The sequence below is a fragment of the Suncus etruscus genome, chromosome 10 (assembly GCF_024139225.1).
Source record: "Suncus etruscus isolate mSunEtr1 chromosome 10, mSunEtr1.pri.cur, whole genome shotgun sequence".
Classification (NCBI taxonomy): domain Eukaryota; kingdom Metazoa; phylum Chordata; class Mammalia; order Eulipotyphla; family Soricidae; genus Suncus; species Suncus etruscus.
In genome coordinates, this window is record NC_064857.1 from 110583596 (window position 1) to 110611560 (window position 27965).

The 27965-nt window shown below is 37.3% G+C and overlaps 1 protein-coding gene across 1 annotated transcript in view; it reads left to right on the forward strand.

Moving 5' to 3' along the window:
- Positions 1-27965, forward strand: part of AOAH (acyloxyacyl hydrolase) — a 280216-nt gene that overhangs the window by 80401 nt on the left and 171850 nt on the right. Inside the window, exons 5-9 of the mRNA XM_049781733.1 lie at positions 8673-8732; positions 17834-17904; positions 24259-24319; positions 25461-25531; positions 26943-26991. Coding sequence (XP_049637690.1) covers positions 8673-8732; positions 17834-17904; positions 24259-24319; positions 25461-25531; positions 26943-26991 — 312 coding nt within the window. The remainder of the gene's footprint in view (positions 1-8672; positions 8733-17833; positions 17905-24258; positions 24320-25460; positions 25532-26942; positions 26992-27965) is intronic.

Consider the following 27965-nt stretch of genomic DNA (forward strand, 5'->3'; position numbering starts at 1 on the left):
CAACCAGTGCTGCTGGAGCAACTGGTCAACCATTAGAAAAAGGCAAACACAGACCTCTAACACTCTGGACAAAAGTCAAATCAAAATTGATTAAAGACCTTAATATCAAACCTGAAACTGAGGTAAATAGAAGAAATGTAAGCAAAAACACTCCAGGACATTGAGACTAAAGGCATCTTCAAGGAAGAAGCACCACTGTCCAAACAAGTCAAAGTAAAGATAACAAATGGAACTACATTAAATTGAGAAGCTTCTGCACCTCAAAGGAAACAGTGAATAGGATACAAAGGCTACTTATGAAATGAAGGAAACTGTTCACTCCAAACCCAACTGATAAGGGGCTAATATTCAAGTTATACAAGGTACTAACAACTTAAAAAATAAAAACATCTCTCATCAAAAAATGGGTATAAGAAATGAACAGACAATTCCTCAAAGAAGAAATACAAATGACCAGAGGCACATGAGAAAATGCTCCACATCACTAATCAACAGGGAGATGCAAGTCAAAACAACAATGCTTGTACATGAATAGACATGGAGACTATTATGCTGAGTAAAATGAATCAGAAGAAGAGGTATAGACTTAGAATAGTCTCACTCATCTGCAGGATAGAGTAAAAAAAATCATATGGCAATAATATCCAGAGACAATAGAACTGAATGCTGGGAAAACCAGCTCATAACATGAAGCTTGCCACAAAGAGCGATGATTGCAGCTAGAGCACTAACCGCATTGACAATTACCATGACAATGATATTAAAGAAGAAAAGCAGAATGCCTGCCTGAGAGATAGGCAGGATTGGGGAAAGGAAAAGGAAACGGGAGATTGCACTGATCAAGGGCGATGTACATTCTATGACTGAAACCCCAGTATGAAAATCTTTTGTAAACACGATTATTAATCAATAAATAAAAATAGAAAGAAATTCAAAACAAATATAAAAGATTGAGGGAAGTTAGCCAATTAATACTTCTCAAAAGCTAACAAGTTCACCTACATGTTGTTAATACAGTTGAATATCTGTAGGAAAGCACCTATTGTAAGACGTTTATGGTTTTCCCAATTGTTTCTATGCTATATTTGTAGTGTCATGCTCAATAGCCCTGTTTAAGAGACTTTTTCTCTTTACTACATTTGAGCACTAAGTATGATGTTTAGAAAGAAAAATAGCTTAGGTCAAAACCAAGTTATTAATAGGGCTTTTAATAACAAACATTTGAACAGTCTTCCTTTTGACCCTAGTTTCTGTCTCTTGCCTTTTTCTTTTAGTTCTCAAGATTAACTATCATTCTATTCACTCCCTCACACATTTTAACTAGGCTGACTGATACAAGAAACACAGACTAATTAATATGAAAGATTTGACAGCATAATTATGGACATGATAAGTCACTTTATAAAATGCCTGTAAGCATCACAAGATGCATCACAAGTTCAATTTTATTAATATTTTTGTGGTGTTTGTTGTCTAATTGTTGTAGGTATCTCTGTGTCCAAGGATCAGTTTGAAGTTTAAACTTAAGATCTTCTCTTTTCTGAAACTTTGTCTTTTTCTGGGTATAAGATGACACTCAGCAATTAACCTAAAATAAAGGTTTCCCCCAACTTCCTCTTTCCTGTAAATCTCTCCTTTGATATGTTAAAGCCCACCTGATAGGTACTTTTGTCTCTCTCTGGAGACCTTCCCCCTCCTGGTGAATTGGGAATTGTTTAATAAAGAGTGAGTTCTGCTTGGTGCTCAGAGATACCACCAGGCACAGATGAACTCCATGATTCTTTCCTGACTGGCTTAGTTTATTAATCTTTCAATGCTACCCTGCTTCTTCAAACCCATCCGGAAAGGGTTGGAGATAAGGTACCTGGAGTGATCTTAAACTCATGGAATTTATTTTACATCTGGGTATATGTAGTCACTCTCTAACTCTCCTCTTACACACAGTTGTTTTTGAATGTTCTAAATTTTACCATTTGGTTTCTGAAAAGAGTAGGGCCCAAAAGTGAAAAAATTGGAGAGGCAGACACCAGCCCTGTTAGGCTCATAAGCCAGAGGAAGGAGTGGCTGAAATGTCCGGCTTACTTTGCACTTCAATGATTCCAAGCACAAATCACCTAATCAAAAACAGATAACCAGGATTTGGAGGCCAAATTTCTGCTTGCCTTCCCAGAATCACTGTGTGAGCAAATGGTATGCCAGCTAAAACAACAACAACAACAAAAAACTAAGCATGGAAAATTGAACTGGATATATTGTCTGCTATTCAGTCATTTGTCTAAAAATTATAAAGGAATCTTGCAGAATTTACATAGTAATACTTATTTAAAGACATATTTGGAGTCATTGTACTCAAAGATCTCAAGAATCTTGAAAAGATAGAAATAATACAAATGCCAGGTTATCCTTGATTTCTAATAAGTAGAAGAAATGCAATGATGCCAATGAAGGTGTCGATACAACATGCTTCCTGCCTGCTTTTGAGACGTTTTAAAAATTATGATTCACCTCTTAAGAACATCTTCTTTCATCCCTTGTATCTCAGAAGAGCTAATGATCTTAGATTTGAAGAGCTCTAAGAGATCCATCAAATGTGAAAGTTTTATTCATTAGTATTCCAGCATCTTTGGTTGACTTTTATTTACACTTAGTTGCTCAGATCAAAGTTCAGCTTAGAAAGTCTTTTACTTTAAGAACTGCATCCAAATGCCTCAAGTTAAACTATGTCCTCCAAGAATTTCTTCCTTTTCTACAATGCTGTCCTTAAATACCTTATTATAAATTTAAGTCCAAATTTTCATAGTCAGGTAAATCTATATAATTTTTTAGCTTCTTTCGAGTTTTTGTTTTATAAATATTTTTATTTAAGCACCATGATTATAAGCATGTTTGTAGTTGGGTTTTAGTTATATTAAAAAAAAACAAAAAACACCACCACCACCCCTTTACCAGTGCAACATTCCCACCACCAGTGCCCTTCATCTCCCTATTTTAAAAAAATCTAACCATGCAGCCAGATCATAAACTCCAGGAGAAGACATCCAATTTCCTGCCACTTTCTAAGACAGCATACCATATTTTCACTCTATAAGATACACCTGACCATATGACACACATAGTTTTTAGATGAGGAAAACAAAAAAGAAATTCTAAAGCAAATGATGCAATGCTAGATGCCATCAGCTGAGAACAACCAGCCTGTGAGTCTGAAATATATTTATGATATACCAGTCCACAGTTGGCTAAACACATTTACCTAACTCTTTTTTTTACATCAGGAAATTAAAAAAAAGAAAATTAGAAAAATAAACTATTGTTTTAATGTTTATTGGATATACAATAATTTTCACAAATATACATACTATTGAACTTTTCCTTCTTTCTTGTTTCTTCCATTATTTTGTTTTCTTTCTATTTTTTTTTTCAGTTTTTTTAATAGTTGCTTTCTGTCTAGAATAGCCTTCAGCATCTAGCATTAACAATCTTATAAGTTGTGCCTCGACATTGGTAAAGAAATAGTCAAAATAAAGTGAGTGAAAGTATTATTTGTGGACTCTTAGATATTTCATTAAATAGCACTGTACTTTGGATTTCTCATTTAAGAAGTAGGATTTGGGACATTGGGAATGGGAATGTTGCACTGGTGAAGGGGAGTTTTCTTTACATGACCGAAACCTAACCACAATCATGTTTGTAATCAAGGTGTTTAAATAAAGATATTATAAAAAAAAAAAGAAGTAGGATTAAAAGCTATTGATTTAGGGACTAGAGAGATAGCGTAGGGGTTACATACAGCTGCCCCAGGTCTGTACCAGGCACTGCATATGGTCCCCAGATTACCACCAGAAGTGATCATTCAGCACAGAGCCAAAAGTAAGTCCTGAGCATCACTGAGTATTTTCCAAAACAAATAACAAATGATATTTTAAAAGTACAATTAGTTCTAACCTCATCAACTGATATAAAATATAGAGATTACTTAATACATGCACTGCCTGATATAAAATATAACACATTAAAGATGAACAAACTCTATAAAATTGGTGAAGTGGTATGTAATGATGATGGTGATGGTAGTAAAATTAATGAATAAAATGTGGGAAAAAGAGTAGAGTGGGAATAGTCCTGTTTAAAATTAGCTCTTTTCTGAAGGTGTTGCCTGAAGAATAAGACTGTGATAATGTGACTAAGTGTATTTAGTGGTTCTAATAACTTCATGATGCAGAATTATCCAAAGAGAATGAAAGAAGGAGATTTAGATAATGATAAAATATGTATGAAGAAAAGATATTTGGCAGTAAAGTGAATGAATGCATTTAAAGGTAGTTATCTTTCACTTTTACTTTTTGTTTATTTTTAAATTTTTGTTCCTAGACAAAAGAGTGGAATGAAGTGACTTTATGTTTTTTATATATCTTAAAGTCACAAATTTCTATCAGAGTATTGTAACATGAAGATTGAACTGGGCATTGGCACTGTTCAAAATTAGTAAAGTTACTAGATCTGTGATTATTCAATACAGTGACATTAGGAAGCTATTGAATAATAATTATGTAAATAAATTTACTAGTTGCATAACACAAATTGATTAATCTGAATGCAAGTAAAATATTAGCAGAGATAATTGTTCCACCTAAAGCAGTTTAAACCAGTAAACAATCTATATAAACTTCCAGTAAAGATGTAATGTAGATAAGTATTCTCCCTTCACTCAAATCCCCTTCATACATGCATGAACAAATAAGCATGAACAAATAAGCAAACAAACAAAAAACAGGTCTAAAATTGACGTTTCACTTCCCAAGAGCTTTATACTTGGAGGAAATGAAATCTGTCACTGCTGTCAAATATGTAAAGTGAACAAAAGCCATTTTCTGTAATTTTTAAATATACTGTTCTTATAATTGATAGATGTCTTTCACACACACACGCGCGCGTACACACGCACACACACACACATGTTCACTATAGAAACTCATGCCTAGAAGTAGAACTTCCCCCCCCGCCACTGTCTCATTCCTCAATGGAACAGAATTTAATTCTTTCACATCACAGAACCCAAGAATTACCAATTAGATAGTGTCTTATCCAATTCAGCAACTCTTAAAATGTAAAGAGAAATTATACTGCCTTCGTAAAGATTACCTATACTCTCTAACTTTGACTTAATATCTCATCCTAGTCAATACAGTGCAATGGATTTTGGCTAAAATTCTTGAATGTTGGTAAATACCTTTCTAAGCAGGAGTTCCAAAATACTCTTGTCTTTGACTATTCTAGTGTGTATTGTAGCAAATCCAGAAATACAATTAATTCCAGTTTCCCAATTTTTTTGTCACTTAAGTAAAATTATTTTCTTATATGTCATTAAACTTCCTAGACCAGTATTAAAAACATAAATATTTATATTGAGTAGGTATTATTTGAATCTGGAATATTAAACTTATTGGCTCTGTTACTTTAGGCAAGTATCCACTCTAAGCTTCAGCTTACTACCTCTTAGTATAGATAAAACATTGCTTCTCTGCCTTTGGGCTAAGATCAAGTGTAATATAGGTAAAATAGTAATTACCACTTTGAGATTATAAAATTCTTGATCAGAGGATTATGGTCATTAATTCTTCTATCATATAATACAAGTCGTGGCACAATATAGGCATTCAATTGTTTCTGGAAAGCACGAATAAAATAAGGTAATCTCAGTTTTGTTATTAGCCTTTAGATTTATTTTTTATAGGACAGTAACTGTTTCCTTGTTTTGTGGCTTTGTGCACCCCTAGTGAGGAAAGCAGTAGAATATTTGTCTCTCCTGCCTTCTCTAGCACGATACCTGCTAGAGTCATTTACCATATTTTTGCTCTATAAGACACCCCAGACCATAAAACGCACCTGGCTTTTGATGTTCTCCTCCCCTTCACTCAGGCTTCATTCAGTTACAGATGGCATTCACTACACAAGACACACTTTGGGGGAGGGAAAGTGTACCTATGATACAAAAAATATAGTATGTTTTATCAAAAGGCAAACATATATCACTTTTCACAGGTTATTAGTATTTCATTATGTACTTACACCACAACTTCTTTATTCTCTCATCTTTTGTTGAGCATCTGCCTCTTGTATATAGTTCTAAAATGAACTTTGTTTAAACACAGAATGGACAAATATTCTAGATCAAAATTTTTTACAAGCCTCTGTAAATATATACTAAAATGCTTTGATGATCATCCTATCCCCCTTTTGTGGACTGCTAGTGATTGGAACTGAAGTTCCAATGCCACAGTTATGTTGGAACTTTCTCATTTTTTAGTAGAGAAAATCAGTATAAGGGCTGGAGAGAACACAGGGATTAATGTGCTTGCCTTACTGGTGGCTGGCAGAGGTTTGATCCCAGCATCACATGCAGTCTCTAAGCACTACAAGGAATGTTCCCGGATCACAGAGCCCAGAAGTAAACCCAGAAATCCAGAAATTCACAGCTGGGATCAAACCTCTGCCAGTGCACATTTCCAGCCTCCAGTGTCCCCAATTTACCAGTGTCCCCAATTTACCTCCCCGTGCTTGCCTCTATGCAGACACTTTTCTTTTCTCTATATATCACTTTCTCTTTTTATCTTTTAGGCACCATTGTGATTTGCAATATTGTAGTTACTGAAGGTGTATCATGCATATTAATTTATCTGCAATATTGTAGATACTGAATGGGCATCGTGCATGTTCATTTTCTCCTTTCATCACCCAGTTCTTGTCCATAATAATCATTTCCAATTATCACTGTCATAGTGAACTCTTCTCTGCTGTTGTTTATCTGTGACGTGTGTATGAGTCTGGTTGAGTAAAGTATTCTTGGTGAGGCTTTTATTTTGTTGATTTTTTCCCACTATATCCCATACTGCCTTTCTACTGGGTCTATCATTCTCTTTCCTAAAACTCCTCCAAAAAATTAGGGGCCGGAGAGGTGGCGCTAGAAGTAAGGTGTCTGCCTTGCAAGCGCTAGCCAAGGAAGGACCGCGGTTTGATCCCCAGCGTCCCATATGGTCCCCCAAGCCAGGGGCAATTTCTGAGCGCTTAGCCAGGAATAACCCCTGAGCATCAAACGGGTGCGACCCAAAAAACCCAAAAAAAAAATTGACTTGTGCTCAACCTCCTTTGAGCAATTAATCACTCCTTTATTTATTCAACATGGTCATGCCTTCACAGAATGAAGAACAGGTGACAAATTCAATTTGGGACTCAAGTGCTGAACATCTATTAGCCCTAATAGCGAGGATCCCATTAAAAAATAAAACTGTTCTGAGAAGCCCCCATTATTTTTGCTAAAATGCACTTTTATGTTCTCAGTTATCTGGAGAATTATGGCACTCTCTCCCAAACACAGCTTTCCTACTGATTTCCGTGAAGAGCAACATAGAGCTAGCTGGAAAAAAAAGTTTTCTCTGGGCCAGAGCGGTGGCGCAAGTGGTAGGGTGTTTTCCTTGCATGCGCTAACCTAGGGTGGATTGCAGTTCGACCCCCCAGTGTCCCATATGGTCCCCCAAACCAGGAGCAATTTCGGAGAACATAGCTAGGAGTAACCCCTGAGCGTCACTGGGTGTGGCCCCAAAACAATAAAAACAAAAAGTTTTCTCATCAAACTAACCTTTATTGAGAATTGGGTTATTGGGACAGTCCCTGAATTTGAAGCTTAGCCTGAAAATGTTGAGTTTAGATATAGCATCCTTTTTAGTACTGTAGACATATTCTGATATCACAGGTGATAAAAAATGGGACTCTCCTATTGGTTAAATTCTGAGGAAACTGAAGGTCATGGAGTGTAACTTGCTCATGGAAGTACAGTACTTCCATGGAAGTAAGCACAGAATTAAAATCTGAACCTAGGCATGTGAGCCATTACCTTGCTCTATCAGAGCCAAATAGAAATGGGGTGATATCATGCAAGAGCACTGTGTAGGGAAAATGCTCAGAGGTGGCTGCAAATAATGTTCCTCTCTTTCTGACCTCATTCATCCCCTTGGGTTAGTTTTCTCAAAACATTCCCACAAAGACACATGAGTGTGTCTTTTGAGTGTCATAGCAATAACTACTGGTAATGATTAGTCAAGTCAGTGGACCTGCAGTATAAACTCAAAAGGTAAGTCAGATGTTTCAGGCATGGTTGAAAGAAAACAGGGGAGGTCTGCTCAAGAAGAGCAGCTGAATGAAAGAGGAAATTTGACCTTGCATGGGAAGAGTGACTCTTCTGTCCTAAAGTAGCACTGCTTATATAGGTGATTCTTATGCTGGGGTTTATAGATACAAGGACAGATTACTTCAAGAGGTCAGTGCAGCACAGCAGGGGGGGGCAGGCTTTCGACTGGATTTATGTTAGATACTGACTCTGCCATCACTAATTTCTGAGCTTTTATGCATCTCAATTTCCTCATCTGTAAAAAGGTCATATCTCTCAGCACTGTTGTAAAGATCAAATAAGACAATATTTAGGAAGTATTTAGCATGACATCTAGCACAGTTTAAATCCCTTAATAAAGAAAATTATTAACATAAATTTGCCTGCTTGTGCATTATTTTATCACAAACTTTAGGGAATAATTTCTTCGTTGCAAATTTATGGACTTTATTCCTACTTTGGAAAACACATAGAAAAGATGTAATATTGTCTAATTCTGCTTTTATAGGAGCCATGGAAATCTGCACTGAAAAAAGCAAGATGGATTGTCAAGAAATCCCCACCTTTGGTAAGCAAGTGGCAGAGAGAGTGTCAGTGTCTTCCTGGGCATAGCCACCTCTCCTGAGTCTTGCTCTTCTACCCCAAAGCCATGTCTCATCAGAGCTCATAGTCAGGTTGTTTCAAAGGGGGAAGCTGAGCTACTTCAATCATTTTTCTCGTTCCTTTTCTCTACACCAGAATTGTGCAACTGATTTTGGGAGCTAGATAGTCTTTGACTCTGTGTCCTCACACTTTAGAACTGTTAGCAGCACCTTTGGCAAAAGCCACCCAGCATATGTCAGTAGCTCTATCATGCCTTCTTCTTGTGATAACCAAAATAGTCTCCTGGTTATGACATCTTCTGGGACTCAGAGTTGAGAAGTGGTACTCTTCAGTAGACTATTTAGGAGTAAGCTCTATCTTCCTTCTCTCCATTCTGCAAAGTATGATCTTGGGTTGAGCTCATGTTTTACTTATTTGTAAGTAAAGGACAATACCAGTGTTTCTTTCCCAAAACACTAAGGTCTGAGAGTTGGTGTGTGTAAAGCACCTTGTTTCATGTCTCATATTTTCCAGCACTAAAAAATCCTAACTAAAATCATCATAATATTTATTTCTATTTCGAATTTGTCCTCTAATGATACAATTTTCACTCAATAGTAAAATATATACTTCAAAATAAATACTGTGGAGTCAAATATCTGACTTAGCTCAGTTGCAAAACAAACCCAACTGAAATAGTAACAGAAAAATAGATCTTAACATAAATCTACTTGTAGATAGCATCATCTTCTTCAATTCTAAGGCCTGGGTAGTAAGAAGGTGTTTTTTTGTGATGAAAGGAGCAGGAGGAAGGGCTGTTGGCCTTGGCTTGCCCTATTAGTTCAACTCATTATTCAGCATAATGCGATGCATTAGGTATTATTGATTTGGCAACATGAAAATAGAGGAGATAAAAACTCTCCTGGCTCAATGTGCCAGATTTAGTAAATAAAAATAGAGTTTGTCTACTAAAATTAGATCTTCAGATAATAAATAATGAACAATTTTAGTTTAAGTATATCTAAGGCAACATATCATCTGGCAACCTTATGTCTGAAGAGCATATTGATTTTGATGTATAAGACTGTCTAATATTGAAATGGTAATATGCAGGCATTTTTGTACCATCAATTAATCACAACGCCTGCATCACCAATCATTTAATTCAGCGAACAATTAAAGGTTAAGTCAAGCCAGTTCATCTTAAATAATTTAGTCATTGAACAAACCTCGTGAAATCCCTGAGCTACAGAACTCAGCAAAATCAAGAATTCCATTCTTTTCTTCTTCTCAGCATGCTTCTAAAAACTTATTGTCAGGGCACTGTTTACTTCACTAGCACTATTTGGCATTAACTCAAAGGCTAATTGGAATTTACAATTTTTCATTTTTGTCACCAGACTTGAAAGCATAATGCATAGACTAGCATTATAATAATTCTTTGTGAGAAAAAAATTTTCATAAAAATTCAACAATCTAAAGCATTTCAGAAACATCTTCCAATTTATTTGCATTCCAAATAAAAGTTATCAAGGAAAACATAATCAGAAGATGCAAATATTGTCTCCAAAAACTGTTCAGAGGGTATTGACTGCAAATAGCACTTTGTACTGACTAATAGAAGTGCAAACTTAGAAGGGAGACAGAGAATCTCACAGTAAGCTACATATCCTTTCAGAACAGCCTATCACTGAGAAACCAGACTGGGAAAATGGAATGGAATGAAATATTGGGGGGAGGGGGAGACAATGTTCCAGGGAGATCAATGTTTTAGTGAAGCTGTCAGTGGCTCCTGGGTTGGCTAAGGACTGGAAATTTTGATGGATTTATAAAATATCTGTGTATCTAAGGGTACTCTAGACCCTTATAGTTATAGTTATAGGATATAGTTATTGGATCTGTTGGTCTCATACAGAAGAAAAGCCTACAAAGCAGAAGGCATGGTTTTTATATTAAACCCATTTTAGTGCTAAAAGGACTGAGGATTAGTGAGAGATGAAGTAATTCACTTAATCTGTTTAGCTAGTTATTAAGAAACCCATCATTTGGGGACCATTTTGATAGTACATTGGGTTGAATATTTACCTTTCATGTGGCTGACGCAAGTGAGATTCCCTGACCCCCATATGGTTTCTCAAACCCTCTCAAGAGAAAGTCCGGAGCATTTCTGAATGTAGTTCCCAAAGCAAACAAAAAGAAAAATAAAGAAATACAATAATTTAACCCAGATTTGACTACTTCCAAGTTCCATTCATTTATTTATGTCAATTGCTCTGAAACACACACACACACACACACACACACACACACACACACACCATACGGTACAAATTTTAGAGCACAGTATTTATGTTCAGGTGCTGTTGGGAATTGAGCTTTTGTGCACTGCATTATCTGGTCAGTTACCTCAAAAAGAAAATCACCCGAGAAGTCTTTAAACATTGTTAATGTTCAAATTCTGTACCAGCCAATTAAATTCAAGTAAAATAATATAAAACCAGGGTTGAAACTTACTTCACCGTGCAAAATTCAATTTTGAGGGAACTATATAGGAAAGTATAATTATGCTCCCCCTTTAAACTGTCATCTATCCCATTTGCCCAGTTATCCTTTATTTAACCTTTACATGCTGTTTTGTATTCTTTTCACATCTTGCTGTGTAGGAAAGCTCAAAATGCAAGAAGTTGGTTGCAAAGATTTGAAAGTAAAGATGCTGTATGACTCCTATACTCAAGAAGAGACCAGATTTAAGACTTTTTTTTAAGTTGGGATTACATGTTTCCTGGTGCAATATTTTAAACCCATTACTGAATTTATAAGACCACGGACATTGCTCAACTACAAACACAGGTATCACAACTATGAGGCCTAGATCTGCATAGCATTCAGCATGGACTCAAGCACTTATCAGATAGCCTAAATACCACAAAATATGTCCATAAACATTTTAAAAATATTTTCTTGGTGCTCCAGTCTACCAATGTGGGACCCCAAGCCCGTTAACTGTGCTGTTGACCTACACCCAAGTGCCTGGGCTAGAAAGTCACCATATTTGAAGTCTACCTGACCTCTGAATTCAAAACTACATGAATGCTAGCATGTGCATGTGAGGACATTCTAATATATACCCCCTATTTCCAGGCACTACTATCTATCAGGTAGTATGCCTCTTCTCAATTCAATTAACCCAACAGAGTAACTAGCCAACAATTTTCTTAGCATATACAAATAACCCTGCATGGTTATAGAAAAATAACTTGAAATACAGGTATATTATTAGCACCATTTGGTAGAAATAATTTGACAGATAATTTCTCGAATAATAGAATACATGAAACTTAGCCATTAACATCCACAAAAATGCAAAAGACAATGGGAAACTAAGGAGCTCAAGTGCAGTACAAATAAGGAGAGAAACTAGGCAAATCTTCAAATACATCAAAATACTTGAACAAGGTTGATGAGGACCTAAATCAACCCTCAATGCATTTGGCATCAGAAGTTAAGAAAGAACTAGCCAGCAAAATTGAGCAATCAAAGATGAAAAATTCAACCAACTCAAAGAAGAGCTTTTTTCAGAAGATGAGAGAATCCATACAAATGAAAATGAAGGAGCTAAAGAACACATTAACAAGCCATAGTAGCAGAATCACACAATGGGGAGACTATTACAGATGAACTTGAAAATAAATTACAAGCCAGCATTGATAAGAAAATTAAAAGAAGGGACAAAAGGATGGGGGAAAATGGGAAAAAATGTAAGGTACTTAAGAACAAAGACAAGAGAAATAATCTCGAATTGTAGGAATACCATAAGTTGAGGAAAAGAAGAAAGGGGAAGACCAAGTGGTGAGAGAGATAAAAGCAAAGAAAGCTTCCCCATACTGTGCAAATTCAAGATGCCAAAAAAAGTACCAAACAAAATGCAATCAAACAGGACAACACCAAGAAATATAGTAACCCAAATGGCAAAAAACTAAAGAGAGAGACAAACTTCTTAAAACACTAAGGAAAGGACATAGTCATCAAACAGATTTTCCATATGCAATGGCTCACACAAGAAAAGAGTTGAATGACATCTTCAAATTACTGAATGAAAGGAGCTTTCAACCTAGAGTCAGAAAAACCTCTTTTTGTATGAGAGTGAGGGATAAAAATGTTCTCAGATAAAAAGAACTGACAGCATTCATGGTAACCAAACTGACTAAATGAATTACTGAAAGGCTGTGCCAGCCAGCAGCTTCAGTTTATTCAGGGTTGTGGAAAGGGTCTGCACCTGAAAAGGAAATGGGTGGGAAAAAGTGGACCACCAAGGATTCTGATTATGGTGTCTATTTATTTTTGACATGTCATGACTTATATAGTTTTTACACAAAGGGAGGAGGAGACAATGCAAACATTTGTCAAGCATGTATTTATTTGTAATCAAGCAGTTCAAAAGGTTTGGCCTGTGCCTGTTAATTTAATACAAGTTTTCTGAGGAACATTCTATTATCACACCAAATGCTCTATCTATATGTCTGAGTTTCCTGAGCCAGAAGAGTGTGACCTTATGGTTCTTCTGATCTGCGTCAACTCATGGCCAGTTGGCACGTACACATGGATAGCTCAATTAAAGAACAGGCCTGTTAGAAAATGGCAGTTTGCTACAAAATGGCTGTACTTACACTAAGACTGTGAGGGAGAATCTGGCTCCCTACAAAAGGCCACTTACATAAACCAAATAACCAATTGTAAAAGAAACAACCCTCTACAGTAAAATGACACTACAGCCCTTTCTGTCAATAGTTTCCTTGAATGTCAGTGGATTAAATTTTCCCATCAAAAGGCACAGAGTGGAGAGTTGGATTAGGAAACAAAGCCTGCTTTACAGGAAACACATATAAAATCTCACGATAGTCACAGACTCAGAGTAAAAGGATGGAAAACAATTATATATGTCACTTTGTGTAGAGATGGGAGGTTAGGGGATAAGAACAGCCATGCTTAGCTCAAAATGTATTTAACCAAAAAATGTAATTATTGATCAGGAGAACAATTGACCAAGAAGTACAAATCAGCATTTGTTCAACAAATATTGGGTCAGCCCTAAATTAGAAGCTAGGAAAGCTGGTATTGATGGATTTGTACACAACCTTCCATCCTCTAAAAGCTAAATAAACATGGAACATTGTGTATTTAGATTTATTTGTGTATTTAAGATAGATCACATTTTAGGATATAAGCCTAACTTACAAAAATTCACAAACATATAATTATACCAAGCATCATATCATAACATAATGCCACAGAGATAGAGAAATCTAACTCCTGGACACTGAAAAACATACTGCTAATAACAGCTGGATTAAAAATTAAATCAAGAAATAAATATAAAAATTCTTTGAGACTAATGATAATGCAGAGCCAAACTACAAAAATTCATGGGAGACAGCGAAAGAAACAATTAAGGGAAAACACATAGTGATATAGGCATACATAAAAAAAGAAGAAAAACATAAAATCAACCACTTAAACACATGCCTTAAATATCTGGAGAACTGACAGCAAAGGAACCCAAACACCAGTAACGGAAAAGAAAAACCTGAGCAGAAATCAACAATATAGAAACCAAGAAAACAATACAAATAACCAATGAAATCAGAAGCTGTTTTTTCTAGAGAATAAACAAAATAGGCAACATATTGATAAGACTCACAGGGAAAAATAAAAGAGGAAGTGCTCAAGTCACTGGATCAAAAATGAAAGGGGAGACACTATAACAGAAACCCCAGAAATCCACACTTTGCCCAGCAAAGTCTAAAATAAAGGAAGAGGCTGGCAAGGACTTCTGCTATGCTCTCTGTTTCTCTTTGTTTTCTGTACTGATGATAAAAACACCATATAATCAAAGGCTCTAAAGAGGAAGCAGTGTTGGAAGAGAATCCTGGGCAAGCTACATTCCCTATTGTTTCATCTCACCTCCGATTCTGTACAATAAGTGCCAAAGAGAGCTACAGCCTTTAGCTCAATTTTAAAAGCAAACTACTGTGCAAGTATAAAATTATATTCTATTTTATCTCTGTGTAGTAATTACAAGGTTACTCATATACTTTTTTATTTTTGCTGAATTAATTATTACAATTGTGAAATATCTGCATTGTCTTTAGGTAAATTAAGCCAAGGCCTTCTGCATAAAGCTAATCAAAGTATTACACATTCTTGGACAATATCAAAAGTTATGATGTATCTAAGGACTTTCCTGGACTTCTTTTTGTCCCTATGTGTTGATATGGCTGAATTTCTTTATTCTTTATTAATCCTAGGAAACTTGAATTCCAGATATTTTGAGCAGGGGTCATCACTATCATTCTGGTGTCTTACTCTACTTATTTCTGGCAGCCACAGATGTGAGAATTAATCAATGCTTTCAAAAGTGCTTGGGTACCTATGGGCTCAGTCTATATGCACTGGATGATGCCAGGAGATTTGTGATGTCTGTGCCCTAGAACATTATAGCACCAAAGACTAGCTGAATACTGCCCCAGGTTCATGATAGCTGACGTTTAGCAGTTGAGATCATGTCTTAGTCCAACTGGCTTGACAAATGGCTAGGGATTGTGATCATAACTGTGTCCAATTATAGCTGTTCAACAACAGTTCTGATCTTCAGAACTCTGGGGAATATATGCACTTGTCAGTCCCAGCTTCAAGATGGCTTCTCTGAACTGTAATCTGATGGATGGGCTTGCCTTTGGGTGTCTAATACCCACTGTTTTTCAGGGATTCACTGGTTTTCAGTCCCAGTTGCTTGCTTGAGAATATCTTGTCTCAGTTGTGACCTTCATTTCTTTGATGGGTACTGCTGATTCTGGTCTCTTTCTCATGTGTTGTGTACAAGTACAGAACTGAACTTTTCTGAATCTTTTGCATTAGTCCCTTATTTGAGTATTTTCTCTGGCTATTATCTGACTTAGCTTGGCAGTTATGTTTAGTTGTCAGGTTTCTGGACTCAGCCTAGCAAACCCCCTCCTTGTTGCCACCAGCTCCTCCTACATGCAAACTTTCCAATGGGATGACAGATTGTCTCTCCTATAGGAACATTTTGTATAATTGGAAACATTTTAAAATGTTGATATTGGTATATATAGTCACCAAATTAAATGTTAAACGTCCAATAATACATAGGAGATCCCCCCACAATAATCATTCAGCACAAAATGGCAATAGTGTGTGAAGCTAGAAATCCTGGTCTCAGGCCTGTAAGTCTGTCTACCACTCTCACCAACTTCAGGTCACTCTCATCCCCACAGTTACCTTTCCAAAATATGATTATTCCCTTTGCTTAACAATGTCAAGAATTCCCTAGCCTTAAGGTAGAATGAAGGGCAACATCTGAGGATCAGAGAAATGTCTCTTTCCTGCTCACTCTTTCCTCAGTGTTCTAAAGACTCCACCCAGCCTGTACACTTGCAATTTCCCAAGATGCCAGAGATACCCTTCCAACTCACAGTACTGTGTGGAGTCTGTCTCTGTCAACCTCTGTGTTTTTCTGCTTTTGCCATGCTCTAAGACACCTGGGCCCTTGTTACTATGCAAATTCTGATTCAATAGGCCTGACAGGGGACATGAGATGCTGCATTTTTAAAAACCAAGCAATAACAGAGCTTTAACTAGTGATCACACTTGGAATTTACTTCCTGAGATCCACAAAGTAGTTCTCAAACTTTAAGAAGCATGCAGTTGTCTTAGCAGCCAGCTAACAGATGACAGAACCCTCTCTGAATTTTCACACTGCTCTGTAGCAAATTGGTTTGGTTTGGTTTAGATTGGTTTTGTGCCACACCCAGCAGTGCTCAGGGCTTACTCCTGGGTCTTCACAGGAGGTTTCAGTCCTGGAGTGTTTGAGGGACCATCTGGGATGCTAATAATTGGACCCAGGTAAGTCGCATGCAAGGCAACTAACCTTCCCATCATATTATCTTTTGAATTCCTTGTACCAGATAGCAACTTTGAATATTGTACTTGGAATTGTAAATCTTAGAAGATATGTCTCTTCCTTCCTGCTGCTTCTTCCTTATTTGGGTTCTTCTCCTGTTTCCTGTGTGTCTGAGAAAGACCTGCTAATGTCTGGACCATGGCAGACCACCAAGGTGTTCTAAAAGCTGGATCCCTGCTCCTCTGTTTCCATGTCTCCAAATCAGGACTTCCTTTAATCCTAGAAAGCTAAATAGACATCAAGGAGATCCTTAAATATCCATGAATAATTTTACAAGTTTGTCAATTCTCTCTTTTCAAGGTGAAAAATAATCACCCAAGGCCCTTAAAATAAACTACAGCCATGAGAAGACTCTCTCGCTCTCTCTCTCTCTCTCTTTTGCTCTCTCTCCCCCATAGAGAGTCTAATGTGAACTTTGCTTCTGCAGTTTGAGAAACTTCAGCTCTTGTCCTCAACCTAAGCCCAGGAAAAGGGTGAAGAGTTCCTTCTGCCTTCTTCCCAAGTTCTAGTAATGTGTCTTCTATTAGCCTTTATCTCATAACAGGATGAAATTTGTTTATCATTTTCAAATCATTTTCTGAATCATGTGACGAGAGTAAAGGAAAGGAGCGTGGTGGCACAGATCCTTTCAATAAGGATGGAAAAGGGTGAAGGAGAAGATAGTTAGGTGGAGGAGAATGGGGAATCTTCAGCCTACGGAACTATATAAAAAAAAAAAAATAAAAGATGGGAGGGGCCGGGCGGTGGCGCTGGAGGTAAGGTGCCTGCCTTGCCTGCGCTAGCCTAGGACGGACCGCAGTTCAATCCCCCGGCGTCCCATATGGTCCCCCAAGAAGCCAGGAGCAACTTCTGAGCGCATAGCCAGGAGTAACCCCTGAGCGTCACAGGGTGTGGCCCCCCCCCAAAAAAAAAAACAAAAAAATAAAATAAAATAAAAGATGGGATGAACATGGAGTGTGGGAGCAGGAACACAGAGCAAATTTGGTCCAGTGAAGTGCACCAGATTCTGGGATAAATAGGGTCCATAGATCCATGCTATGGAGCCAATAGGACTGAAAGACTAGAGAACTACTCCTGGAACTAAATAACTGTTATTTTTTTCTTTCCAGAAACATTCCGAAAGTAATTTTAACATTTGTTCACTCCCAGTTTTGGCCGACGTCTGCAAGAAAATTAAATTGTATGTATCCTTTGCCTGATTTCCTGAGCCCTAACACAGACTAATTTGTTTACTCATGTGTTCTGATGACTACATTTAAATGTAAACATTTAAAAGGTATCTTTATAGTGATGATGGTTCTTGCCCCAAAGAGCAATTGTACAGAAAGAAGTTAGTTGCACAGACAAGTTAGTTTTAAAGAAATCATTTTGGAAATATATTGAATCCTACTACCAGGAGTCCAAAAATGATCCTTGTCTCAGACACAGTCAGTGGGAAGAATACATGTACTACACAGCTAGTACATGTTGAGGATGTCCTCCTAGTTTTGTGAGACAGGGCAGAAGTGAGCCATTTTTCCTGACAGGATCTTGAGGCAACTTTAGTACCAGAACCTCATAAGACTGGAAAGGAAGCTATTTGCCAACTATTCTGGCTCTCCTTGCTCCAGATTGAATGTGGGGTGCTACTGTAGTCATCACTGATCAGAATGTTAGTGAACTAAGTACCAAATAGTACATAGGAAGGCCCCACCTTCCACTTGACTACTTTTCATTGAGAGCTTCTTCAGCCACCAGAGAACCACGTGTAGACTAATCTAGAAACCATATGTCGAACCTTCAACACATGTCAGCATTTATTTCTCACAACCATGGATTAGGATTGTCCTCATTTCACAGAAAGGAGACTAAATCTTAAAAAAGTAACTTCTCCCCACCACAAGAGCTATCCCACGCAGGTGTGTTGCATCTCACATATTCACAGGCAACTTTCATATTCTTGATTCCAAAACCATGTTGCCTTCTGAGTCAGCTTTAAGAATTTTTGGCCATGTAATGTGACCCAATCTCATTATCTAACTTTATAAACTGAAGTGCTCAGCATCAATTGAAAATTATTGTTAAATGCAGATTCATAAACTTGAAGTGTGTGGGTCTTGTAATGAAATACCTCCAAGTGATGTTTAGGCACTAGAGTGCACACTTGGGCTTTTGATGATCTGTGTTTTCCTTTCTGCTCACAATCTCAGGAGCCTGACGTGCTCTATGTGCATGTGATAAACTTTCTTGGTGCTGGGGTTAATGCTCATTCCTTGGGGCCAAGGAAATAGTACAGTGAGTTAGTCACTTGCCCTGCATGTAGCAGACCTGGCTTGATCTCTGGCACCATGTATAGTTCTTTGAGTCACACCAGGAGTGGTCCTGATCACAGAGCTAGGAGTAAACCATGTGTCCCAAAAAGCAACGACAAAGAATAGTGTACATTTGCAGTGAGCCACTTTTTTTTCATACCATCTGTTGATTTAGCAATTGCTGTCTCATTGGGGGTTTGCTACTACTTACCCATCTTAGCCTAGACTGACTTGCAGTATGAAGGATGAGAGGTGAGAAACCCAGAGTTGACCCTTAGGCTGCACAACTGGGTTGAGGTGCTAGATCATGTTCATTGGTTGCTGTGATGAGATGTCTCAAGTTGGATGGCTTATTCCCTCCCAGGCCTAGAGGCTAATTGTCTAAAATTGCATTGATGGTGAAGAGTCCCTGAACCACTGCTCTTAAAGAATCTCTCTCAATGGGGGTGAAGCCCCTCTTGCCTGTCCCTAGTTGTCAGAGTAGCTGATTCTCCTTGGCTTGCAGCTCCATCTTTGCCTTCTCAGCCTATAGCTGTTGATTATCTTTCCTGGAAGCCCATTTTTCCTTATATGACACCACCAGTCTCCTGGTCTGGGAGCCACTCTGTTTACCCAAATCAATTTGATAATAGCTACCATGACCCTGTGTCCCAAAAGTGCAACATTCATAGAGATGAGGTGTTAAAACTCCAAGATTTGAAAAACAATGTAATTCAAACCAGGGGCACTTTTTCAACCTCCTCCCTCCCTCCCTCATGTCCTAACTTCATGGAAGCTACATTCTCTGAACAACATCTGTCTGTAGCCAGAAAACCTGGGGAGAGATGGAGGCTATGATTCTGATGTTCATTAAGATTCTTTCTTTAAAAAGAAATTCTTAGAGCTTGAAGAGTTTAAAGTTTTTCCTTGTTCATCTGTCCACATGAGCTCCTGACAGCCAGCTGTGCAAAGCTCTGGCCTGAGTCCCAGAAACAGATTAAAGCCCAACTTTCTGTGAATGCAGCAGGCAGAATGAGCATCGGGACACGAGGAGGTGAGGGAAAATAGACATGAGAGAAGATGCTGGGAGGTAGAGAGGTAGCGAGCTCTCTGGACTCCACATCATTTCATCCTACCTCACTCAGACAAAATTGCGACTGCTTTACCCTCCTTGCTGAAAGCATTATTGCATTTTCAGTGTCAGCTGTGAGCCTGCAGGACCTAACAAAGCCAAAATGACAACTCTTCTGCCTTTGAAAATTGAATTCAAGAGCATCTGTGACCAGGGATTTGCTTGGCCCAATTTAAAAAGCAAAGTCTTTTTTAATGAAAAATCAAAAGCCAGTGTGTTTTTCTTCTTTATAAAATTCATCGTGCCTCCTACATAATTTGCACCAGATAACAATTTATGGTTTGGGGGCTTACCAATCATTTTTAATTTCCTTTATTCTTATTGTAAATGAGGTAACAGGGTTACAACATTGTTAATGTTTGTTTTCAGTGTACAAGATTTTTGCACCTTCATCACTACCAAAGTTTTCCCCACACTACCCAAGTGCCTCCTGAAGCAAAAGTCTCATACCCCAATCCCAGGAGATTGGAGAGATATGGGTCAGGAAGCAAACACTGACACAGGAAATAATCCACACACAATCCAGGGGTTCAAGAACTTCCACACACAAGCCTTTCACTCCTAAGAAGCAGATAGCTCAGTCGTGGAAAAATCAAATCTGCACGTGGTTTTTCCTTGGAACCCAGGGTCTTATTTGAGAAATTCATGGCCACACTCTGGAGTGGAGAACAGGTAGAATAAGAGACCAATCCAAAACATGCTTCAACCCAAAAATGCTTTATTTAATTTATTGTCAAGCATCAACAAAAAGAGCTATATTGAATAGGGTAAAGAATGGCAACAGCCCCGCACTGCATTTTTGTCACAACTGATTTGCCTTTTCCTTGCCTTCCTCCATCCCCATATCCGCTATGCATGAGTACCTCAGTTATAGGGTCAAAATCCAAAGATTTGTCATCACTCAATACTATCCATTCCCTAGCTCTACAGAACACAATTTTAAAATAAATTTTACTAAAGTATCATGAATTTTAAACATTATATAAGCTTTATATATGCAGAGTTATAACTCAACATCAAAATTAAATATTATGATCAACACCAAAAGTCTAGATTCTGTCCGCCATCATGCAATTGATCCCCATAACCTGACTCAAACTCCTTCCAATCCATTACCCTCTGGTAACCATCAATATGTTTTCTTACAAAGTACATGGAAAAGGCTGGAGAGAAATTATAGGGTTTAAGGCACATGAGCAATCCAGGTTCATTCCCTAGCACCACATGTGGTTCTCTGAGCCCCACTTGGAGTGACCCTTGATCACAGAGCCAAAAGTAAGCCATGAGCACAACCAAGTGTGGCCAAATACCCCCACCAAAGTACCCCACATATTTAAGTTTTGCCTCATTCTTTAAAATGAAGAAATAAGTCCATAATTCAACAATATTAATGATAACTCAAAGTTAGTTGGAGATGTCTATGAATCAAAAATACATATCCATGCAATCCTATTAGAAGACAGGCACCATGAATGACACCTTTCTAAAGAGATAAAGCCACTTGCCACTTGGTAGAACTCGTCTATTTTCTGAACCCAGCAGCCTGGTTCCAGAAGTCCACAGCAGACCTACTACATGATCCATCTGTTGATTCTTAACCCCACCTGCCCTGCATGTGAGCAAGTAGCTCATAGCACAGTCAGCACAAGACCTTCATAATCTCAAGATCAACTCCTCCTCAGCGGTTTGTCTTTCCTGTTCTTTGCCTACTGAATTCAATACCATCAATGTTCATCTGCTATATCACTTCCCTTAAGAAAATTTCAAAACCAAGATAACTTCATTGCTTGCCCAGTCCTCCTCCACCTCATTAGTTCCTGCTTCAATAACACATTCTCATATTTCATGTTTCACTGTGACCACACTTTATTTTGCAGTATCATTATATGTTTTCTTCTCTTGGTACAGAACCATCTTGCAGCATTTTCTCCCTAGATTAGAATTACTTACTGTTGCATTATTTACCACCATATATCCTTAAGAAACTCTAGCACAGAAAATAGATATTTTCTTCCTCACTAATACATAATATGAGATCTGGCATAATGCAGGAATTTAAAAATGTTTATGGAATAAAAGTGCCAATATATAATTAGATGTTTCTATGAGCACACAGGATCTCAAATTTATATATAATTAGAAAAACAATTTTATTAGTATTTTATTTAAATTTTTAAAAATATTTCAACACTATGGTTTACAGAGTTGTTCATAATTTCTGGCATTCGTTGTTCCAACACCAATCTCACAACCAGAGTGACATTCCATCTACCATTGTCCCCACCCATCTACACACAATACACCCCTTTAGCAGATACAAAATAATTTCTTTTTTATTGCCTGTTATAACTAAAAAGTAATAGAATTATAACAAAGAGTGGTGAGTTCAGTTAGATAAATAACTACACTGACAACTTTCATGACAATGTTAGTGAGTGAGAGAAATAGAATGCCTGTCTGGAATACAGGTAAGGGGTGGGGAGGAAGGAAAGTGGGGACATTGGTGGTGGAAATATTGCACTGGTGAACGGGGATATTCTTTATTATAACTGAAACCCAACTACAAACATGTTTGTAATCATAGTGCTTAAATGTATTAATTTAAAAGAAAAAGATATATTTTAAAATGTCTTATCCCAAAAGGTCATCCTACACCTTAGAACTAGACTTGCTTTAGAATTCAGAATTTTAAGATTTTAGAAAATAATTTAAAGTATACCATAATTCACCTAAAACCTCCAGCACCTTTTCTTAGCAGATAAATATATGGATATTTACATGGTATGATACAGTATGGTAAAGCTTATGACTTTTCTTACATCTGCTCAGGTCAAGTTCTAACACCAAATGAATTTGCTATGGAGTTAGAGAAATGTTAATCTTGGTTTTCAGATCTTTTGGGATCTATAAACAGTGACTAAGGAGCTATAGAATTACTTTAAGTAAGTGATCTATTTACTCTCTGTGTCTAGAATAAAATTCATTACTTTCAGATGAATAGGTTAAGGTAAATTTAGTGAATAACTTTCTAATTTTAGAAACAAGTCACTGTTTCTTTTCCCAAGAACAAATTTTTATCCCCCAAATGGCAAATATGGGGGAGCACAGATTTGGTGCACTGAAATGAGGCCTGTGGGTTTGTGTCATCTGTTCATGTTCATGTCTGTGTTTAGGTGGTATTGGGCATGGGGTTGATGTGTGTCTTTCCACTTTTTCGCAATAAAACAGATGTCTATGAAGTCAAATATGCATAGGAGAAAACAAACTATCTTTTTAAAAATTCATGGAACTGTCGTCTCCAAAGAGGCTATGGTTAGGACTTTCAGAGAATGAAGCATAACTCATCAAAGAGGTGCCAAGCTATTACTTGGGTTCAATGCTGGATCTGGCCACATTTCCTTTGCTGGAAGCTCTCAGAACTACTCTCACAGGATGTCCAGACTCAATAGTTCCATTTTCTGAGTTCTATAAAAGGTCACGCTACGCTTTTTACATTTTGAGTTCCAAAAATAGCCTCATTATGCCATATGCCTGCACAACCCACTACACCATCAGTCCTTTTCCTAGAGGAAATGCAGTGTTTGCCATCAGAAACTGGGGAAAAAAATCTGGTGGTGAGGTCAGAAAAGAAATGAACATTCAGAGCACCTGTCTAGGACTTTAATGTAAATTTCATATTAATTTATTGGTAATTGATTACATCAGGGACATTGTTTTCCCAAGCTCATGAATAAGAATGAAGGTTGCTAACTCAACAACAAATTGCTTCCCTATTCTCAGAGTATGTAGTTTAATAGAGCAAAATATTAAGAGAGAACCAGAATGTGAAAATGTTTGGGTAAAAATTTATTCTATAGAGTTAAATTCATTGACTGGAATTCTTTCCTAGGAACTCAATATCACTTTAAAATTTTATTTTAAATATTTTCTTTCTCATATTTTAAAATCCAGAAATTTAAAATATCAGAGAAAGTAAAATATCAAACAGAAGATATCTCTGTTGGGTAGATAGCACGAGATTCTGTCACATGAACTCAGCACAGCATATTTAGAACTATCTTTACTTGCTTTCACAACCACAGTTTCTTTTTCATCTTGTATAACCAGGTATTTTGTTTATTTTCTTTCCTAGTGCAATAGAAAATTCTGTACCATTCAAAGATGCAGATTCAGACAAATACAGCATTTTCCCAGTAAGTAGTAAGAGTTAACAGATGTTGACAAAGATTGCACTACTTCCTGGAGTTCTTTTCTAAAATTTCTTTTAAAATAAGACAAGATTGAATTGCATTTGAATATGTTTGGCATTACACCATTTCACAATTTTTTTCTCATTTTTTTCTTTAAACATCTTGATTACATAAATGATTGTGATTAGGTTTCAGTCATGTAAAGAACACCCCCTTCCTCACCACCAATGTCCCAAATCTCCCTCCATCCCACTCCACCCCCACCTGTACTCCAGAAGGACTCTGGAGAATCTTAGGCTTAGACTACTGTTGCTTCCTGAAATTATTTCCAACTACAATTCTGCATTGAAATCAATGATCTTGAAAAAGGTAGTTGTAAACTATTTTGGAAACATCTACACCTACTTTAATTACTCATTAGAAGTGTGCTTTTATGCATGTGTGATTCTTTATTTAAAACAGTTAGAAAATCTCAGGATATTTCCCGTGAAAGCAAACAATTAGCAAATGTCACAAATTAGCCAAAGTTTGTGTGATATTCAGATCCACTACTCGTGAAAGGGAAATAAAAACATTCACATTGTTGTGTCTCTGGATTATTTTAGACCACACAGCTTTTATAAATGTAAGAATATGTATATATAATACATAATACATAATTAGCCAATTTACTAGAGATTTTTATTATATATCAAGATGATCCATCATTTGGTCAGTAATTCAAATGTTTGGAGCATAATGACCTTAATAATTATTAGAAAAGGGCCAGGAAGTTAGAAGATACTGCCATTTGTGAAAGCAGAAACACATGCTTATGCATACCTGTGTATAACGTACATGCCTAACCATACATACAAATGCACATACAGAGAAATCCATACATATACACTCATATATGCAACAAAAATCATATACACATACTTTCTTTCACTCATCTCCACTTGACACTCGGTTACTTTTCACCTCATAGAATATGTTTTAGCACGCTAACCATAAATGTACTTGTGATCTCTAGTATTCCTAAACTATATCTTTAATTAAAAATGAAAGAGGTCAATAGTCCTGGGGTCGCCCTGATTAACCTTTCCATTAGAGAATCACAAAGCAGAACTGAGCCTTCCCTGTGTGTGCTCTTTGATTTCAGACTCTGAGAGGTTATCACTGGCGTGGGAGAGACTGTAATGACAGTGACAAGATGGCATATCCAGGAAGAAGGTGATTACTTTTACTGGTTGTTGATTTGGAAAATTATCTACTAGAAAGAAGACATCTTTTCCTTCACCAACATAAAGGGTTCATGTTTACAGAGAGTAGGGAACTATATTCCTGACTGAAAGAAAACACAGTGAAAAACTTTTAAAAAAATTCATTTGTCAAAGAAAAATTTAATGAGCACCTGTAATTGCCAAGCACATTACATGATATTGAGTCATGAACAGAACAAACACAGATTCCTTTTGTGGAACTTACAGAGGGAGATACAAGAAACTAAAGAGGCTGTCATGAACACTTCACTTTTTGCAGCAGAAATATAAGGGGTGGCATGCCCAGCAGTGTTCAAGGGCCACTGCCAGTTTTGTGCTCAAAACTCATTCCCCAGTAATACTCAGGGGGACCAGAAATCAAACTTAGGCCTCCTACTTGCAAAGACAGTGCTCATCTCCTTGAATTATCTTCCCAGCCCTGTCCCATACACTGGTACAGCCTCTGAATGAGTTCACATGCACGTTTGGACCCAGAAATAGTTGGGGCTTTTTCCTACCAAATACAAGGAAAGGGCTCTGTTCCTATGCCATAGTAAAATTCCACCTTTTAAAACTGAGCCCATGATTTCTGAGTTTAAGAAATGAACATGTCATCCTCCATGCTGTCTGTGATTATAGTGTGAAAGCATGAAACTAACCCAACATTCAATATTTTAGAACCATAATTTTTTGTTTGTTTGTTTGTTTGTTTGTTTGGAGGGCCATACCCACTGGTGCACAAGGCTTTTCCCTGGCATCATTCCTGATGGTACTGGTTGATCCAGATGCCAGGGATAGAACTTGTTGATCACAAACCAGGAAAGTGCTTTAACCCCTGTTCACTCTTTCTCTCTCTGTCTTTCTCTCTGTTTATCTGTGTCTCTCTCCCGCCCCCTCTCTCTGTCTTTCTCTGCCTCTGTTTATCTATCTCTCTGTCTCTCTCTCTGTATATCTCTCTCTTCCTCTCTCACCCCCTCTCTCTATAACTCTCCTCCCTCATCCTCTCCCCCTCTATCCTGCATGATTTTACTTTATCTGTTACTGTTGTTTGGGGGTCATGATTTTAATGGTTTCACCTCTTTCTATAAAATGTAATACAGATGGTTCTTTATACTCATTAGCATCCTTCCAAGACTATAAGGTCTCTTAATTTGATCAATAATAGATTTGTTCCAAAGTTCCTCACTAATATTTAAGTTAAAGATAATGGCAAAGAGGTCAGGTAGAGATTTTTGTGTGCAACAATACACAACAATATGAAGTAGTGTCTTGAATGTATTTAATGGAACACACTTTAACTCATTAATTTATTCATATGGGAAGCTACAGTCCACTTGGTGAAGCATAATTTCTGAATATCAGTGTTGGTATTTTCTTCCTAGGCCAGACAACTGGGATATACATCATGATTCAAACTGTAATGGCATTTGGGTAAGCAACTAAATTCTATTTTAACCTTACTCTCTTACTTTCTACTCACTTTATGAACCTATTTCAGATTTTACTTAGCTATACATAGGAAAGAGACTGGTAGGTTAAAACAACCTTGTTTTGGGACCAGAGATAATAATAAGGTAAGTGTTTACCTTGAACATACCTATCTGTTTTGATCCCCAACATCTCATATGTTCCCCAGAGCCTGCCAAGAGTGATTTCTGTGTCAGTAGCATCTGAGTACCACTGGGAGTGCCTCTAAAACAAAGCAAATAAACCACAGTAAAAACACCTTTTCTTGGGCCAGAGAGATAGCATGGAGGTAGGGCATTTGCCTTGTATGCAGGATGGTGGTTCAAATTCCGGCATCCCATATGGTACCCCAAGCCTGCCAGGAGCGATTTCTGAGCTTAGAGCCAGGAGTAACCCCTGAGCACTGCCAGGTGTGATCCAAATACAAAACAACAACAACAACAACAACAACTCTTTTTCTGCTGTTTGGAAAGGAATACTGCATTCTTATCATATGTGAGGAGTGCCGATGATATAATAAGAGTGGAGTTTCTTTCAGCTGCAATCCTGTAAACCTTGCTTAAAGTCACCCATATCTAGTCCTTTATTTTCCTAAACAATGTGAAATTAGTGGAGAGGAGTGTTTGTATGGTTTACAGCAGCGCTGTCACCATTTGGTTCTTGTCATTATTTTCTGTTTCACAAGGCTAGTCAAGAAAAGTCGAAACTACCCTGGGACTATCTTACCCCACATCTGGAGTCATCCAATGCTGCTGTGCTAGTTGTCTGTAAATAATGAATTTTCAGCATTCTGTAGACAAATGGGAGGGAAGAATGAAGGCCAACCAAAAGTTTATCTGAAAACAGCAATGGCAGCCATTTTTGTGAACTCTTAAACGTGAATGATTTGAAACTGCTTTATAAAGCAAAGCAAAAGAAAATTGACAAAGCAAAAACAT